This window comes from Micropterus dolomieu, linkage group LG14 (genome assembly GCF_021292245.1).
Source record: "Micropterus dolomieu isolate WLL.071019.BEF.003 ecotype Adirondacks linkage group LG14, ASM2129224v1, whole genome shotgun sequence".
NCBI classification, from domain to species: Eukaryota; Metazoa; Chordata; class Actinopteri; order Centrarchiformes; family Centrarchidae; genus Micropterus; species Micropterus dolomieu.
In genome coordinates, this window is record NC_060163.1 from 25,900,769 (window position 1) to 25,920,279 (window position 19,511).

Below are 19,511 nucleotides of genomic sequence, written 5' to 3' on the forward strand. Positions count from 1 at the left end.
GTCTGATTATTCAGCTTTGTCTTTGTCCCACTAATGATACAGGCCCCTCCTGGGCCAATCAGAAACCAAATGCATCGCAGGGCCAAGTTTAATCACACTCAAACCGGTAAAGTGACATTTGATTGATGTCCCTGGGACTAAAATGTGAGGTTTTCCAACAGTGCCATGTGTGTGTCAAAACACTGTCTGTATCAGTCAGCTGTGGCCTCTACAATTAATGTGTAATTATGTCCATGATATTACAATTTTTACAGCATAGCAGCTTTTTAATGGGCCTGATTTTGTTTTTATTTAATTGTTAAATGCAACTGAAGTGCTCTCTTCAAAGGTAATTTGGATTAGTCTGTGGGGGATTGTTTTTTTAAGTGGAATAAATGAATGTTTTCACTGTCTGGCGTGGCAGAGACACGCTGTGCTGCGTGATCCCACCTCACCACTTACCAATTAGTCGAAACAGCGTCGGGGTCTGTGTGTAGTCGAGCTGAATGCATTTAGACTCAGTGTGTCTGCTCTGATGCAGGATCTCATTCTCTGCATGTTAATCATCTCTACCGCAAGAGAATGTTTTTATTTTTCATTTTGAAAGTTTGTACAGGCATGTCTGTGCCTGTGTGGCAGAGCTACACGAGTTTGTTTGACTTGTGATTAAGGGTAACACGTATATTGTCTTCTCTTTCGACATTCCCCCCGGCATACACAGCAGCTCCTGTACTAGTGACCCTTGAGGATGGTATTGTCTTGCTTAATGGCATCTCAGCAGTGGATGAGGGTGATTTCTTTTTTTATTATCTCCCTACACAGATCTGAGAACCAAGGAAGGTTAAATCAAAAAGCCTCTTGGATGAGTGGCGACACGTCTTAAAATATCTTCAACCAAGCCCAGTTGCCCTTGATTTAATGGATAACTATGACCTGGATGACTGAGAATCTTCACAGACAATATAATAATGAATAAGATAACAATGGATATCATTTTCACTTTCACTTCTATTCGGCTTTTCTTTCAGACGCAGTGCTTTTTAAAAAATAGTTCAATATTTGTTCCTGTATTTTTTCATTCTTTACTTCTTCACATCATGTGTGTTTTGCAACAAGAAGCTACTCATGAAGGGTTAAAAAAAAGTTAGCTGTGAAAAGTCTGTGGCTACCAGTAGAGCTCCAGATCCACAGTGTGATTTTAGTCTTGAACAGTGGCTGAAAATCAATTCGGGGCAGAAGCTTGAAGCCAAATCAATCAGTGAACTGTGGGGGCTCTCTTTTTTTAAGATGTGATTTAAAAACCCCAAAATCTGTGAACAACTGTTTAAACAAGATAATGTGTAATGATTCAGCGACTGCATGGCGCATTTCTCCATGCGTGTTCCTTCAGAAATGGATTTTGGGCCAATGATGTAAGAGAAAATGGATGTTTTCACTGCAGTCGCTGTGCTTTTTTAAGGCTGAAAGGCAACTTAAGGTGACATCCCCACTGAGTTTTGCCAGACCACAATGGTTTTGTCCATTATAAGTAATGTATTTTATCGTTGAGTGCGTCATGACAGTACAAAGACTTCTCATCACCGCCCGGCTTCTATCGGTTTTCCATTCAAACTTAATTGTCCTCGAGGGCAGATTCGGTTTGTTAAACCGCACATAACAGAAAACAAACCTCTTCTCTGGCCTTAATCATACAACATTATTGATCCAGTGCCTCTTGTTTTCCTGTTGACACTAATCCACTCTAATTCCTGCCATTCTATATTCAGTCATCCATTCATTTTTTTAATCCAAAATGTTTTCATTGACATTATCTAAATTTCTTCGTTTAAACCATGTGTGGGGCATCCGAGAATATTCACAGGCCACTCACATCTATAATTATAACATGTCTAAGGAGCCTAACCTGTCCTTAAAATGATGATAAATTGCAGGTTTCTGACGTGTAGTAAATATGGAGTGAGCCAAGAAATAAAGGGAGTGAAGAGAAAGAAAAGACAGCAAACAACTGAAAGTCACCTAAACAAACCACAAACACATTAAAGTTGGAAGACGAGTTCAGACACCAACTTTGAACGCACGGACACTCCCTAAATCATCTTCTAAACCCCATGTCCTCACTTTCCCCTCTTCATCTTCATCCCTTCACCCTCGCTCCGTGTGATGAGCGAGGCCATTATAAGTGTGAGTCGAGCAGGAGGCCCATTTATTCAGATTACAGGCTCATTGTTGAGGGATACGAGGAGCAGATGGGCTTTTTGGTTTGGCTGTCTAGCCGAGTCTGTAAGGACCGAGCGGGACTGTCAGTCGGCCGTGATGATGATTAAAGGAGCTCCTTGGATTGCCGCGTTCCTCCCTCATCCTTCCGAAATCTCCCTACTTGCAACCTTACCTGCTCCATTTTTTAAAAGGCCGATAAATAAGATGTTTGCTGCCTCATAGCACAAAATGATTATAATATATCTATGGGCGGATGTTGTTCAACACCATTATCACACACACACAAAGCAGCACTATAGTTTCAGGATTTTGTATTTTTGTTGTGGTATCGTTAGAAGATATTTTCCATTGGGCCTTGAGTGGGGGTGCATGTTTCAGGGGGCGCTTCAAGCATATAAAAGGTGATAGAGATCAAAAAGGTTAATGCAGGTCAATAAAGGTTATTGCTTCCCTAATGGCCTTTTTAATAATCTCTGTCTTCAGATAACGCCCTCTTCTGTGAACCCCCCCACCCCATCCCGCTGCCGTTCTGTTTTCTTCCTTCTCCTCCAGCTAGCTATCACATCCGCTGTCTCCCATTTTCTTCCTCTCACACCTTGTTTTCATCACCCTACCCTCAAATAAGGTTTACCTGCTTTTTTCCGCAGTTTCATTCCCTCAGTCTGATCTTCTGACCCCTGTAGACGAGACTAAACGTGTTTTGAGTGTGACATAATGGGGCAGACAGTGAGTTCTGAAGCCTTATTCATACGTCAAGAGAAAACAAAGTAGTAGACGTGGTGAATTTTCTGGCTATTTGCAACAGCATCCATCTTCATGAGTCACGGAATATGTTAGCTGAGTCTTAAACTCTTTTTCTTGCTCTTAAAAAACAAGTTGAATTGAAGCACCGGCAGGGTGAGATAATTCCTATGCAAATCAGTGTTCAGAGTTTTCTCACTGCCCACACTTTCCCCCATCAACTTCCTTAAGGAAATTCTGCTTCTACTTTATAAGGTACAGTCGCCAGCCTGCAGCTCACTGCGTGATGTGAGCAGCCAAATGAGTTCACAGTTGGAAATTTCCTCCAGAAGCCTCAGAACGGCAGATACTGTAGCTGCTGTTGAGGCTTCACAGGCGCTATCTAAACTCCCCAGTTGGCAGCCATGTTTGGAGGCCAACACTAAACTGATGTGCAGCTGTCTGGTCGGAGCTGCTGTCAGGACTACAAACACAATTCTTTGTGCAATTTGGTATCTTGATAAAGCAGAGAAATCAGTGGAGAAACGTTAAGGTTCAGAGTTCAGTCTTGACCTAGCTGACAAAACAATCTCACCACGATGTCCATCTACAGTGGGGGAAAAATTATTTGATCCACTCGTTTGCCCCTGACAAAGAAATTATCAGTCTATAATTTTAGTGGTAGGTTTATTTAATTAGTGAGACAGAATAACAAAAAAAAAATCAGAAAAACGCATATCAAAAATATTAAAAATTGATTTGCATTTTAATGAGTGAAATAAGTATTTGACCCTCTCTGCAAAACATGATTTAGTACTTGGTGGAAAAACCATTGTTGGCAATCACAGAGGTCAGATGTTTCATGTAGTTGGCCACCAGGTTTGCACACATCTCAGGAGGGATGTGATCCTGCTCCTCTTTGGAGATCTTCTCTTAAGTCCTTAAGGTCTGGCAACTCGATCCTCCTCGGCCGTGTGTTTTGGGTCATTGTCCTCTTTGCAACTCCACGAGGTGAGATCTTGCATGGAGCCCCAGACCGAAGGAGATTGACAGTTCTTTTGTGATTCTTCCATTTGCGAATAATCTCACCAACTGTTGTCACCTTCTCACCAAGCTGCTTGCTGATGGTCTTGTAGCCCATTCCAGCCTTGTGTAGGTCTACAATCTTGTCCCTGACATCCTTGGACAGCTCTTTGGTCTTGGCCATGGTGGAGAGTTTGGAATCTGATTGATTGCTTCTGTGGACAGGTGTCTTTTATGGAGGTAACAAACGTGATTAGGAGCACTGCCTTTAAGAGTGTGCTCCTTATCTCAGCTGGTTACCTGTTTTAAAGATACCTGGGAGGCAGAGATGTTTCTGATTGAGAGGGGGTCAAATACTTATTTCACTCTTTAAAATGCAAATAAATTTATAAAATGTTTATTATTCTGTCTCTCCCTGTTCAAATAAGCCTACCACTAACATTATAGACTGATAATTTCTTTGTCAGTGGGCAAACGTACAAAATCAGCAGGGGATCAAATCACTTTTCCTCCACTGTAGTAGCATTTTTGGGACTTTTGACCATATCACTAGGTCTTCATCAGAAGATTAGGTTTCCTCCCAAGTAAGGCGTAAATCCCCTTATTAATCCCCTGACAATGCTCCAAGGCATAAATTAGCACAACTGATCTCATCAATACATTTCTGCTGAGTCATTTTAACTAGGATTTTTTAAAGTCTGAATGGTTGTCAGTGTTCAGCACATACATTGTGTTTGTTTTGTAGCACTGGAAGTCTTCAGGGAGAGATGTGTCAGAAAACTCAAGTTCAGTTATGATATCACAGACTTGAGATTCTGGTTGCCCAAAGCAGGCATCAGTAAAGAATCGAGTAGATTTTCTAGTATCCACTGAGACAAGTATCCCTGCGACTGATACTGAGAGAACTGTTTGAGGACTGCAATGTGTTTCATAGTACATGAGGGCTTTGTAAATGGAATGTGAACTTTATTTTGTAATGCAGATTTCCTAACACAAAGCATACTAAAAATCTAGATGTGGTGACACTGAGAGGTCCTATAAGCCTCTGATTGCTTTTAACTACACATTTGTGAGCTCGGATGGCTACCCTGCATTTCCAGTGTTTCTCCTTTGGTTAGGTCCTGAGAGCAAACGTATCAGGCTGTGAAGTAAGGTGAGCAGCAGACTAACAGCAACAATGCAGGAAGAGCAGCTAATATACAGTGACATCTCAACCTCTGCTTTTATCGCAGCATTAAGAATACAGTGACCTATTTGTAATGTGAGGTGTGCAAAATCATAGTTCGTCTACTGTTGGACAGTTATTTTTTGGCCCTAATATTTCCCCTATTTGATATATTCCAAGTTCCCTGTTCAGTAGATACACAGAGCTAAATCTAATGCAGTCTAGTAATAAATACCTGAAGGTTATAATGTTGGAGCTGTCTTAGAGAGATGTACCTTACACTGTGACTATGACCACGCTGGAAAACGTTATTTATGGTGGAGTTAAATTGCATTGGCGTTATACTGACATGTGTTTCTGTTATTTTGTCCACCTCATTTATATCAGTGAGGGCAGGTTAAACAACAGAAACAGCTAATACGATACAGCTCCAGAGCACCGCAAACTGCATCCTCCAAAATGAGTGTACAGTTGAATGAACATCTCTCTGACATTTTCATTGTATGTTGTACAGGGATGGACTGGGAGTAAAAAAGAACAGTCCACAGTATACTCCACCACGGCCGCCCTGCTAATGCATGAACGTACAAACAGGCCCAGCCTCTAATAAACCACGAGCAGCATCACAGCTATTGATCAGTATGGCAGTACTACGTTAAAAAGGCTGCAGAACACACACTGAAATTGTATGATTGAATATCTCACACCACAAGAAGCCTCGAGATAAAAGACTAAAATATCCACAATCGTCACTGAGACAGAGAGCTGTCTAACTGCTGCTCAGGGTCAGCTGGTTGGCTTTAAGTCATGGGAGTACACATAATAAAAAACTCTAAGAGAGCAGCACCGATCGCCAACCTGGATATAAATAAAATATATAAATTAACTAGTAAAGGCACAAGTTTTGAAAAACTACAAAAACACAGCAGCAGCTCCACTATTTCATATCAAGTGAATGAAGGCAACACAACAAAAGTTACTGTGTGGCTTGACTCGCCGTGTACACCAGACTGTTGATGAGTTTCCGTGTGTTGCCTAGGAAGAAGTGAAGTGGTAATAATCTTGTCGATGGGCATCATCTCTAGCAAATCACAAAAAACACATTATATATTAAAATATGAATTTGAGAGGGAAAGGATTGATTGGGTTTATAATATGTACAGGCTATTTGCAACCACTGGCAGACAAATTAAATTAAATTAGCTAATTAACATATGTAAATGTCTAAAACATTTATATGTGTAGATTTTAGCAAAATAAAATCACACAACAGTAAATCACTGTGCCAGTGGACCGATTATGTCCCGATATTCCAGATGGCCAGACCGCCACTGACATTGTCTTGTTTTAGCGAGGTGTAGCTAATACACAGTGTGATGTTTCATCCTCCAGGTGCATACAAAATGAATGAAATGTCACAAAGCCCCATTCACAGACAGACAGTAATATAAAATGTAGAATTCCTCCTCACATCTCCAGGACCAATCAAAATAATTATCATTTTTCCAAACTTAGTGCTTCACCAGTAGGTCATTAAAATTAAAGGGTTTTATGCCCTCTGGAGAATCAATATCCTAATCAAATTTAAAAGCAGCCTGCCCTTTAGATTATGAGTTTTGTGTGGATAGGTGACAGTGAGGTCTGAGGATGATGCCTCAGGAAAGGTCAGAGGCCACCAATGTCAGCAGGATTCATTCTCAAGAGACCATGAAAACCGTCATTTCAAGGAAGCCTGCAGCAGTCAATACATCCAAATAGCATTTTGTCTTATTGAACCTTAACTAAACGTTGTCATCTCCACTTCGTCAGAGTTTATTGAACAGTGTTTGAATGATCTCCCTTGCTGTTTTGCACAGCTGCAAAGAAGATGTGAGGACGGGGACTGAAGGGGTGAGGGTTTTAATTTCGTTTCGAGACCTTATGCTACGTTTGCCCCTCCCGTCCAGACTAAAGCGGCAAAAACAAAGACCTAAAAGACCTAAAAAAAAGTTGTTTACGGTAACAACACATTTTTAATTATGGGTTGTTGGTTGCATTTAAAGCAATACATTTTAAATCCAATCAAAGTTAGGATGTAAACAAATAAATCAGACAACACAAAAGCATTTTTTTTATATTACCAAAGTTATGGTCTTGACTGGTCTTGAAATAAAATCCCGAGTCCCCAGTGTCCGAGACCAGGACAAGACAGAGTACAAATGCGGGACCAAGACCATCAAAAAGTGGTCTTAAGACCAGTCTCAAGACCAAGACCAGCCTCGAGTACTACAACACTACTTCTGACTTGTTTATTTTTATTCCATGCAGATAACACTTACAGCCTTCACTTGTACTGTGTATGTCGCTGTATTTACTTTGCGACGACTTCCAGTCTGTTCTCCACCCCCACACTCCTGTTACATTGAGCAACAGTCCCAGCTCGTTATTGGTCCATGCAAAATAAAATCTAGTCTGATTCTTCGTCTGCATTACTTTATTCTTTCACCAAATCTTATGGAACAGACCGTCTGCTTGATGTTTCGCATGCCCAGTGTACCTGAACGGCCACTAGATGTGCGTTTCAGTTGTTTTAGTATAGACGGAGATCAGCTCTAAAACGCTGGTGTGTAGTGTGGATGCGGCCTTAGAGGGGCTTGGGGTGATTTGGGTGGCTGGTGAAAAAGGAAGAAAGAAATCGCTTAACTGAAGATAACACCAGGTGTGCTAGACTAAAGTGTGTTCGTGTACATTTGGTGCACTGACCCTTGATTGAGACACACCAAAGTACCTTGTTATTTATGAAGTGTTTGACAGATGAACTGAGTAACTGACCAACAGCACTTTTCTTGAGCATCGCCACTGGCCCGAGAAAGAAAAAAGGAAGAAGAAAGATCACCGGCTGCACACACACACACACACACACACACAGAGGTGGATTGATTTCTTCCCTTCTGCAAGAGCATCAATATGGCCACCGCGGTACGTGACCCCACTGAGCGTGACGCAGCAACTCAGCCACATCAAAGCTGCAGACTCCAAATCTCACACTGGCCGCACACCGGCTGGCCGACCGCATGGGTGGACAGCCGGGCTGCAGTGCGCTCTGGGAAACTGTGTTTTTCATCAACACCCAATCAGAGGCAGCTGTCAGGCGGAACAGAAGGGCCGACCCTGGGGGGAATCGCTGATAAAGACATTGACACGTAGACTGGGCTGTGTTGGGGGTAAACAGACACACTTCTTTCTCTGCAACACACCCCATCACTCTTGTGGCCCATAAAGTGTGTGGCTGTGGAAGCCTGTTCATCAGGACACACACAAGCAGTTGTCCTAACCTGACCTTGTCAAAGGGAAGGAAAAAGAACATAAGCTCATCTGCAAATCAGCACTCTCTGTAATTAGGCCCCATTCAGAGCCACTTGCATGAAAAAACGCCGCCCTCTCATTCACTTGTCGTCATCCGGTAAGACTCCGCGCTGGCCAAAATGCATTCGTGCTACTTTGGAACAACATAACGTCATTTTTCTACTCTTGGCCTCATGACCGTTGCAGCAATAACTGGTGCCGTGATACTTTTCCAGAGTTATAAATCTTGTTTACGTGTATTATAAAGCAACTTCAAATTCACATATCTGTGTATCAACACGCTCCCACCAAGCAGCCCCTTTCGTTGTTTTGAGCAGATTTTGGTCTGAACACCCTCTTTGTTCAGTGACATGTAGACGGGGCGACGCTCAGTGTTGCAACCAAAATATTCCAATGATTGTATATTTGAAAAACTTTTCCAGAGCCTGTAAAAGAAACGAAAAGTGCTTTAAGTGTAAAGCCTATCAAACGAGCAGGGGAGAAACACTAATGAGCATGTGCAGTAGCAGTGAAATCATTAATAGTTTAATTGGTTTAAAGGAAATGTGTTGGATGAAAGGAAAGGCAACAGAATTTACTGTTTTAGTTTTGCAGACATTTTGTCATCTCATCTATCATTCATCAGCTCAGGGCGGAGAAGGTCTTGTGGATAAATGGCAAAACTGCTTTAAGGGTAAAACAGCAAATCCCAGTTGTCTTTGACTTCATACCTCTAGATATTGTTTTAGATGACCTAGTGTTCAATGACATACCTGACTAGTTTACATACAAGCATGATAATTCACACCACAGATTGAGTATCTGAACTGAAACTGGTGCAGTATGTACTCTTTAGCTAAATGACTTACCATTATAAATCATAATTGACTAGAATAGTCTGGTATTTGGTTAAGCATCAGTCTGTCTGGCTTTATGCTTCTAATAGTTTTTGCTGTTGGATTCTGTGTACGGAGGAAAATGGTTTATAAGATCTTAATTCAGTCTTAATTAGAAAAACAAAATGTTTATCTTGCACCTAAAAACGTTGACCTGCTGTTACTGGACATGCTAAGTAATATAGTGCTGGAAGAATTTCAGTCGCTGTAAAATATAATCTGGATTTAAAGTGTTTATTTGGTCACTAAAAGGATAAGTCAGGGGATATTCTACATGTCAAAGACCCAAACTAACAATCCAGAAACTATTAACCCCATCAGTGAGCCTCTCTGCTGCACTGGGTCACATGTTCCTTCATCACCATGAACACTGTAGTTTATTCTGACTCAGTCCCACAGACGCCGTCCTGCTGCCCAAAACACTCACTAGAGCGCCACGTGTGGATTCATCCGCCGCTGAAAGTAGGCCCCAACAAGTGCACTATTCCCTCTTGTTCGGGTAACACTTGTTAAAGAAACAGCTCTTTGAAGAACAGACTGAGCCTATTTTGAAAGTGAAACCATGACCGTTGATGGTTTTGGTCCTTTCCTGGGATTTGTTGAATTAAAAAGTAGAATAATACCATAATTAGCCTTTAAAGTATAATCTTATCCTGTCGTGATATTGAAGTCTGTAAACTAAATAACAGACAAATAGAATATGTTTTGATTAGATAAATTTTTTGGCTTTGGTCTCTTTGGGGGGGGTTGATAAAAAAGCCTCGTCCAGTAAACGGTATCAGTGTTTCTGCTGCTCTGCCGATCATGAACAGTCAATGTCTTTCCCCTTCAGTGATTTCAAAGCAGTGAGATCTCGTGTTCCCATTCTGCCGCAGCACTGTGTGACTGAACCATACTGTGCACTTCTGTTGACATTTTATAAATGTTTCATCACTGACAAGACTGATCAGATGAACAAGAGCTCTCAAGAGTAGTGAGATCTCTATCGAAGCAAGACCGCCTGAAAACACGGATTAAAATGAAAATGATTAAAACATGGAATATTAAAATATGCGGTTACCAAGAGGGAAGAAAAGAGGATGAGGAGAGGAGAGTGAATTAGAGAGAGGTGAAAAGGGCAGAGGAGGAGAACAAAAGAGGTGGATTAGCTCCAGACAGCATGAGGAAAAGCTCTGCCTGAGGCTCGGCGCTGTTAGGATGCATTTATGCCTCTGTGAGGAGCTTGTTTACCTACTGAACCTGTAAATATGTGTGTGTGTGTGTGTGTCACTGAGAATTGTTCTGCGCACCTTCATCCTTACGAGAACCAGAGTTGTTCCTTCATGCCGATGGATTAAAGGGCCATTCCATAAATTTTACAGTTTTCAAGAGTAGAGGGTCTTGCATAATAATAATAATAATAATAATAATAATAATACAAAGTGTTTTTTTTTTTTTTTTTACCTTATTTTTATTTACTCACAAGACACAATATTACAAACAGAAGAAACAAACACAACAGACCCTTCCCATTCCGCTGGACCACCATGGGACCGTATTTCGGGAAAAGTAAAATATGTACGGTAGTCAACGGCAAAGACAAGTAATGTTTTGATCCTGTTTGAATTGTACAGTGAATTACTTGCACGATGTTTGTCAATTTAAAAGAAAATGTAAGTCAAGTAAATTTGTTGAAGTATAAGACCGTGAAAAGACAAAGCAAGTTATTTATGTGACGTCATAACTGTTTCTCTCAATGACTGAAGCTGACGTGGCTGCAGCCAACCACTGTCGTAACGTAACACCATCATGCCTCTTTGTTTTGTCTGACTTGTAATGATTTTCAACTCTTTTATGACTTTCTCCCTCATTCTGAAAGAAAGATAGACACAGTACCTGATTTGTCCATGCACTCTACAAAGACACATAGAAGCTCTTTCTGATCAACAGGAAGACTTAATCTGTGGTTTCCGAAACTGCTGCAAGTCACTGTTGAGAAATAAATCTTTTTTGTAACGTGACAGTGAAGGTTTACGCTCAAAAACAACTTGGTTAAATTAGAAAAAATACATCGAATATGTGTGGCCCTGCGATGGACTGGCGACCTGTCCAGGGTGTACCCCGCCTTTCGCCCGATGTCAGCTGGGATTGGCTCCAGACCCCCCGGTTGTGGTTGACGATGGATGGATGGATGGATGACATCGAATATGTCCTCAGCGGTAGACTGACCCCGATCATGTGTCTAATCTAAAATGTAATAACTAAAAGTCATCTCTGTATTTCCTGCTCTTTCACCCTCTTCTGCACCAAAGCATGAAAATGTTTCCCTTCTAAACTGTAAAATTATTTACATGATACGCTTGCCCGTCTCCTGAGAAATAAATTATCTTATTTTGAGATGAGTAAATTCTGAGCTGCTTCTCCTAAACCCCCCCTGAGGAGGAGGAGAGAGTAGCAAAAGCAAAGATCAATCACAGAGGAGCGATTCAGGGGTAAAGAGGTGAAGAAGACAAAACAGAAAACGGTGTTTCTGTTTTGAGACAGAATGTCTCTGATGAACATTTAAGTAAATATGCGTCTAACTTTTCTTTAACAACGCGGCGCTAATGCTCAGCTGCGACCGCAGAACTTTAGAAGTGTCTGATGATCTTCACGTTAACCTGCAGGTGAACTTGTGCTGACCTGCCTGAGTGCTCGAGTCCTCATGTGTCTTTAAAGTTGGATTTACTGCGTTTGACTGTTTTGAGCCCAGCCTCTTCTGTTCGGCATTTCTTCTTGGCCTCCTTAATTAGCTTTTAATTACAAAGGAAATGAATGGATGCTTCTCTGTCAATTGTACTCCGCTGTCAAACGGCCCCTGTTCACCCCTCATTGGGCTAAACTCTCCAAGAGGATTAAACCGGTCTGAAAGCCACTTAGAGAACCTCATGTTGTTTCATACATATTTAAGGCTGCGCAAGGCAAGACAAAACGTTGTTAGACAACGGCTCATTGGCTCTCAGCTCGTTAGCTCCCAGTTTGTTGTGTCTCCATAGGAAGTAATGAAAACACAATGATCCCTCTGTTTGACTCTGAGCTTTTGGCAGGCACGTTTTTGGGACTTAACTCAGGAATTATGTAGTAGAAAGGTCAGAAAGTTACAGGAAAGTTTTTTATTTACTTATTTATATTCATACTTTGTAAAATGAAAACTGCTGTGTTAATCGTGTCTGTGCAGTATGTATTATAGCTCTGATTGTTGGTTTAGCCCTGTGTGGTGTATGATTGTGTTTAAAGTCACATTACAGTGTGAGGAATAATATGAAAGCATAAACCAAAGGGATATTAGTCAGGAAGAGAGTTTGATATACTGGGAGGTCCAGGATTCTTCACCTAATATATTATCTGGCAAAGCATGACATCACTTAACGGTGCGTTTGAATTGTCCTCCAGTTGTAATGTTGTAAATGTAAAGTTTACCAGAAAAGTTTAATTAAAAGACAGGCAAACCCCTTACCACATCAATTTATTGGCATTCTACAAGGATAAAATAGAATAATAATAACTCAGGTTATATTTATATAATATAATGTATTTGATGATACATTTGCAAGTATTTGATGGGTTTACAGTGTTAGCTATAGTTTGTGTATTTAATCATAATTTAGACAGATAAGATAAAGAGAAACAGAGATGGGTACTTTATTGTTCCTTGAAGGGAAATTCCACTGTTGCTGTCGCAGTCGTTTACATAAACTAAAAATAAAAGACACACAACTTATAGACAAACAAAAACTGGTTAAAATATAAAGAAATAAACACAATTAATTCATTCAATATTGAATATAATGATATATATTTGAATAATGTTCAAATGTACACTAAATAATAATAGAAGTTAGACGAGATTATTTGCAAATCCCAGTATCGCACACAATGGGATAGGATGGAAATGTGATCTTGTATTAAATGTGCTGAAACATAAAGTCTCTACGTGCTTTTAAAATGAAACGCAGTGTCCTTAAGAAACAGCATGCCTGCGTTTGTGTCTCTTCCTGTTTTGGGTGTTTTAATGTTAATGTGATCTGTATTGTAGATATTAATTAATGTGATGCTTAGCAGGCCTGCGTGTTTTGGAGTCATATCGTGTGGACACCTGTTGCCTCCATATGTAGTCCACTGATGTCATCCCTCTCTCCTTTTGACGGGTCTGTTAAGATGTTTTGTAATTGGCTGCTGACGGGAGCATCGCAGGAAGAAAGTCGAGGTCACAGGGTTTGTTCCTCCATGATAACACAAAGCTCTTTAGTACCAGATGCTGCAAAATGTCTCTGTCAGGCAGGCAGCCGGCCTGATGACATGCACCTCTGTAAAGCCTGTCTGCGTACAGCCAGCTGCAGGTCAGGCTGCTGCTCAAATGCTTTTTTCCTTTTTATTAATCATTAATGCAGGTTTAACAAATGAAAAATGCTGCTACACTGGAAATTACCAGTTGTACTTAAATGCATGAATTGATCTTCCTCTCCTCCAAACCATTCAAATTCTAAAATATTGCCTCAGTGTGAAGGTGGTGAATGGAAATTCTCACATACTGTTAAGTAAGCTGGGTTTTAGAGATGGAAATAACACTATTCAACAATTTATTAACCATTATTCTCTACTAAACTGAGTTTCGTAGTTTAGTAGAGTCCTCAATGAGACGGCACCAATTTCACCAATTGTAACTAGAAATTTTTGACAAAAAATACAAGATTAAAACGAAAATGATCTTTATTTCTGCTGAGGAAAAAAAAGGAGATGATGGAACAATAGCAGAATACAGCTGGAGTCAGAATAAGTAACAGTGACTAATTGTTAAAAGTATAAACCAGCACCAAAATGACCAACCAACATAAACCACCGTGTTGTGAACAGACACATTACAAACACACTACCAAAAATAATAGTTGTATTTTGGAACAGAAAACTGCTAAGTCCAGCACTGCATGATGGGAAGCGTGGGCTGTCGCAACAACCTACATTACAAACCAGAGACCAGAGAGAGCCATCAACCTCCCCAGGTTTAATCCCCCACTGTGACACGTCCACCAATGTGTCTCTGAGCGAGACATTTAACCCCTCGTTGCTCCAGAGGCGTGCGACCTCTGACATACACAGCAATTGTAAGTCACTTTGGATAAAAGCGTCAGCTGAATGAGTAAATGTAAATGAATGTAGAGTAGACTTGATGCATAAATCAACGCTTCAGGTTGCTAATCTGTGCAGACAGCTGCAGAGATTAAAATGAGAGTGCATCTCAGAATCAGAATCGGGTTTAATGCCAGGTACATTTTCACATACGAGGAATTTGGCATGAAATTTGGTATGAATTGGTGCTTACAGTACGCATAAAACATAAATAGTAATATAAATATATAAAAAGTAAGGAGATCAAAAAATATAAAAAGTAATGTGCAAAAGTTGACTACATGAGCATAAAGCACAGATTAGCGTTGTTGTAAAGTGTGGGATTAGGAGAGTGTATGAGTATGTGCGAGTTTGGGGGTGGGGGGGGGCATGAGAGTCACTGACAGTGGGGACCCGGGCCTTGTTGAGGAAGCCCACTGCCATCGGAAAGAAACTGTTCTTGTGTCGAGAGGTTCTGATCCTGATGGACCGCAGCCTCCTGCCTGAGGGGAGAGTCTGAAACAGTTTGTGTCCGGGGTGGGAGGAGTCAGCTGCAATCTTTCCTGATCGCCTCAGAGTCCTGGAGGCGTACAGGTCCTGAAGAGAAGGAAGATTGCAGCCAATCAGCTTCTCTGCACAGCGAATGATGCGCTGCAGCCTGCCCTTGTCCCTGGCGGTGGCAGCAGCTTACCAGATGGTGATGGAGGAGGTGAGGATGGACTCAATGATGGCGGTGTAGAAGTGCACCATCTTTGTCTTTGGTAGGCTGAACTTCTTCAGCTGCCGCAGGAAGTACATTCTCTGCTGGGCCTTCTTGGTGAGGGAGGTGATGTTCAGCTCCCACTTGAGGTCCTGGGAGATGATGATGGTGCCCAGGAAGCGGAAGGAGTCCACAGTAGTAACTGGGGAGTCATACATGGGGGAGGGTGGGGCTGGGCTCTTCCTGAAGTCCACGACCATCAGCTCCAGACTGTTCTGGCTGCACCAGGTCACCAGATGGTCGATCTCCCACCTGTAGGCGGCAAGGTTATTATAGTTTTTGATTTTTTAATTAGTTTTTATTTTTATTTTGTTTTTACATTTTGTAATCAATTTCAGTTTAGTTTAAATTAGTTTTTAACATGAATTTGCTAGTTTAGTTTTTATTTTTATTTGGTTTTTACCTTTTGTAATCAATTTCAGTTTAGTTTAAATTAGTTTTTAACATGAATTTGCTAGTTTAGTTTTTATTTTTATTTTGTTTTTACCTTTTGTAATCAATTTCAGTTTAGTTTAAATTAGTTTTTAACATGAATTTGCTAGTTTATTTTTTATTTTTGGAAAATGCTTAGTTTTAATTTAGTTTTTATTAGTTTTAGTGTCTTTGTCGCTGCACGATGCCAAGCTCAGTTCAGTTTAGTTCAGTCCAGTTTAGTTTATTTACAAAACATTAAAATGCAAGTACAATCATTAGAAATAATGTAGATTTGTGAAAAGGGACACCTTTTTTAAGCTATCTGAAGCTTGTAGGGGTCCAAACACTAAGCAGATATATATATCTATATATATATATATATATAGATATATATTTGAAATATTAAAACATTGTTTAATAAATACTACAAATATATGAAGCACATGCTACATCTACGGTATAATTTTAAACCTACATACAGAAAACCCTAAGGGCAAACTACCCTAAATCTACTCCCCAGTGGTCCCAAGAAATTCATTACATCAGTCTCTAGCTCTATCATTCTTGGTTAAATAAGCAGGTAGGCTATATTAAAATGTAAACCTATATTAATCAAAATATAGATTCTATTAAAAGCACAAACAGACAGCTTCAGGCCAGCCACATGTCCAGCTCTTCACGCGGAGGAGAAAAGCATAACACACCCGCGGCTCACCAACAGGTGCCTATCGGCCTTTGCTAATTTGCTAATCACCACGCGCACCTCTAAACTGCCGGTCTGGCAAGAGCAACTGCCCCGCAACGTCAGTTCCCCCGGCTTCACATCGACTCGAAATGTATGCTTCGGTCCTATGAAATAAATAAATAAATAGACAAAAGCTAAGGACTTTTACTCTAATTTTAGTTACTTTTAGTTAGTTTTGCAAACTTACAACATAATTTTAGTTAGTCGTTTTTTGTAAAGCCTCGTTTTTTATTTCAGTTAACAAGAATGTTTTTTCACATCTAGTTTTCGTTATTTCGTTCGTCTTCGTTTACGATAATAACCTTGGTAGGCGGACTCATCCCCACCAGAGATGAGCCCAATGAGGGTGGTGTCATCTGCAAACTTCAGGATCTTGACAGACTGGTGACTGGAGGTGCTTCCTGTCCGTCAGGAAGTCAGTGATCCACCTGCAGGTGGAGTCAGGCACGTTCAGCTGAGAGAGCTTGTCCTCAAGCAGGGCCAGGATGATTCTGTTGAAAGGAGAGCTGAAATCCATAAACAGGATCCTGGCGTAGGTTCCTGGGGAGTCCAGGTTCTGGAGGATGTAGTAAAGGACCATGTTTACTGCGTCGTCTACAGACCTGTTGGCTCTGTAGGTGTAAACACCGAGCAGAAAGTAGCTAGCAAACTCACGGAGGGAGTAGAATGGCTTACAATGTATCAATAAATATTCCAGGTAATGAGAACAGTGTTGCTGAATCATCGGCGCGCAGTGTCCTCTTCGGCGTAGTCGCACCAGCGTACCGGACCTCCTCCCCCTCCTCCGGCGTCTCACCGCATGAACAGCGGAAAGTGAAGCCTTGACCAAAAGGTCCAATAATTCCACAAGATACAAGAAAAGTAGAAATTGAATCCACTGGCGTTGTTCCCCTGATGTTTATAAGCTCTTCTCTGGTGAAAGAGCTCCGGGTATCACAGCAGAATGCAAAAGTTAACAAATGTAAACAAAACAAACAGAGAGCAAATCTTCTCCCTTCTTTATCAGAAGGGAGGCAATGTGGCCAAAACATTGCTGGTAAGAATACCACAAACCTGAACAGACATAAAAGGACTCACAACAAAGAAGTTGAGGTAGGTTAAAAAAACATAATGTTGACATAATATGAAATAAGTTTGACTAAAATTATTGGTTTTGGTTAGACTAGATTGACTGAATGTTCAAATTCATCTGATGAGTAAAAAAGTCAACAGATTTCTTTGACTAAAATGCTTCAAAATGGCCGACTTCCAAACATTTCATACATTATGGAGAAACGTGGCCCAGGGGCTGCTCTTTAGGTGCTAGTGAGCCATTTTGCTACGCCCATGCATGAAAACGTATGACACGTACTTTCGTGGGACTTGAATTCTATGCAAAGTGAGTTTTTGAACATGTTTAGGCCATCACAAATCTATTTAATCTGCAGAAACAAGAAGAAGAAGAAGAAAAATAATTCCTTCAGTTCCAATAGGGTCCTTGCATGTTTCATGCTCGGGCCCTAAAAATGGCTAGTGTAGAAATGATTCCTTTCTTCAATATCAGTGTGCATATCTAATGGAAAGCCTGAAACCAGAAGAGTGGAAGCGATTCTGCTGACCCTTGCTTCAGCTAAATGTCAATGTAAATTGCTTCCAGTCCCTCTGTTCTCATCTGTAACTTGATATAAAGTCTTGTTGGGAGCCGACAGTGAAATGTCAGAGAGATTGAGGTCTTGAGCAAATACAGACGATCCTCCAACTTTGATTTGAAAGGATGGAGCAGAGTGGTCTCAAACTTCACCAGAAACTTTGAGTCTGTTTGTTGCCTTTCACATGTTTGGAATCTAAATAGACTAGTTACCCATCTTGCATCAAACAAACTATTAAAACTTTGCATCGCAGCATTAAGTTCAGGGTTTATTAAAGAAGTGGGACTTTGTGAAAAGGAAAAACAAGACTTTGAAAAGATTCATTGCCTTTTGAAAGTAGTTCTATTTTTATTCCAACATGACACACAGTTTTATCAAAAGCATCTCTGTCCAAGGTTCACTTCACATCTTCAAGAAAAACGTATGATGAATATTTTCATTGGTGAAGCAGCTGTTTTTCACTGATTTCACCTTGATTTTTAGACTCGACAAGATAAAGTTAAAATATATAATAGAATGAGCCTTCTTTGAAGGCATGAAAGGCAAGGACCCTGGAGTCATCCTTGAGCTGAATTCCTTGTTGATAGCTGAAGTTGAGCACGGTGTTGAGTTGAGTTGGAACAACTGTTAATGGCTTTCTATACAGTTAAAATTTTGTTACATTTGCTTTAGTTATCAAGCAAAAAATCTCAAAATAATCTGTTTTCCATGAGATTCATCACAACCCTGTTCAACAGAGGAGCACTGACTTTCAATCTCAACATAGCAGCTCAATTAAATTTCAACATCAACAATCCATCTATTGAGAATGATCATGCGTCATGTGGTGAGGTTGTTTTCTTTTCTGTACCATAAGAATGGCTTCTTTTTCTGGGGTTCTCATCTGTAAGACATATTTTCCAGTTTCTGTTTGACAGCTTTGTCATTGAATTGAAAGTGAACACAATCATTAGTAGACGTGTCATATGGCCTTTTTGATCTCTGACCTTGCAGTGGAATGGAAAATGAAGTATCATCAGTATGAATTTTGAGGTTTCCCAAACTGTAGGGGAGCGCCAGCAATCCTCTTCTGCGTGAGCAGACGCAGTTCCCCGGCGGTGTGACGCAGATTGAGAAGGACAAGATGACGAAGGCGAACAGGAATAGAACAAGGAAGCACAGAGAGATGGCAAGAGTGCTTTCATGCTTGATTTCTCTCTCTTCCTAGCTCTTGTTTTTTGAGCGACAGTGGTACCAACTACAAATGGACATGAAACCATCTTAAAAGACTCCTCTCTGGATACAGGGGCATTTTACAAGTCAGTGTCGAGTAAGTAAAGAACGTGTCCAAATATTCCAAACATATTAAGGCCTCCAAACGTCTGGTTACCGACTAAAGCAGCTTCTTCGCTCAGAGGATGAATATTTCCTCAGAACTTCACTGAGAACGTTGTGAGCTGGGAAGAAGGGCAATGAATCCAAAAAGCTCTTTATTTTTATGGTGAAACCAGCAAACACTCTGTCAGAACTCACTTTG

The 19,511-nt window shown here is 40.6% G+C and overlaps 2 protein-coding genes across 7 annotated transcripts in view; one reads left to right on the top strand and one right to left on the bottom strand.

The window, feature by feature from the left end:
- LOC123982746 (stonustoxin subunit beta-like) overlaps positions 1-19,511 on the bottom strand; it is an 868,592-nt gene that overhangs the window by 385,640 nt on the left and 463,441 nt on the right. The gene's annotated exons all lie outside the window — the stretch shown is intronic.
- LOC123982748 (glutamate receptor ionotropic, delta-1-like) overlaps positions 1-19,511 on the top strand; it is a 290,438-nt gene that overhangs the window by 250,995 nt on the left and 19,932 nt on the right. Inside the window, exon 4 of one of the 6 annotated variants that reach the window (XM_046068549.1) lies at positions 18,989-19,254. The exons of the other annotated variants lie outside the window; for them this stretch is intronic. Coding sequence (XP_045924505.1) covers positions 18,989-19,026 — 38 coding nt within the window. The 3' untranslated portion in view covers positions 19,027-19,254. Of the gene's footprint in view, positions 1-18,988; positions 19,255-19,511 lie in introns of those variants that run through there. 6 annotated transcript variants of the gene reach the window in all.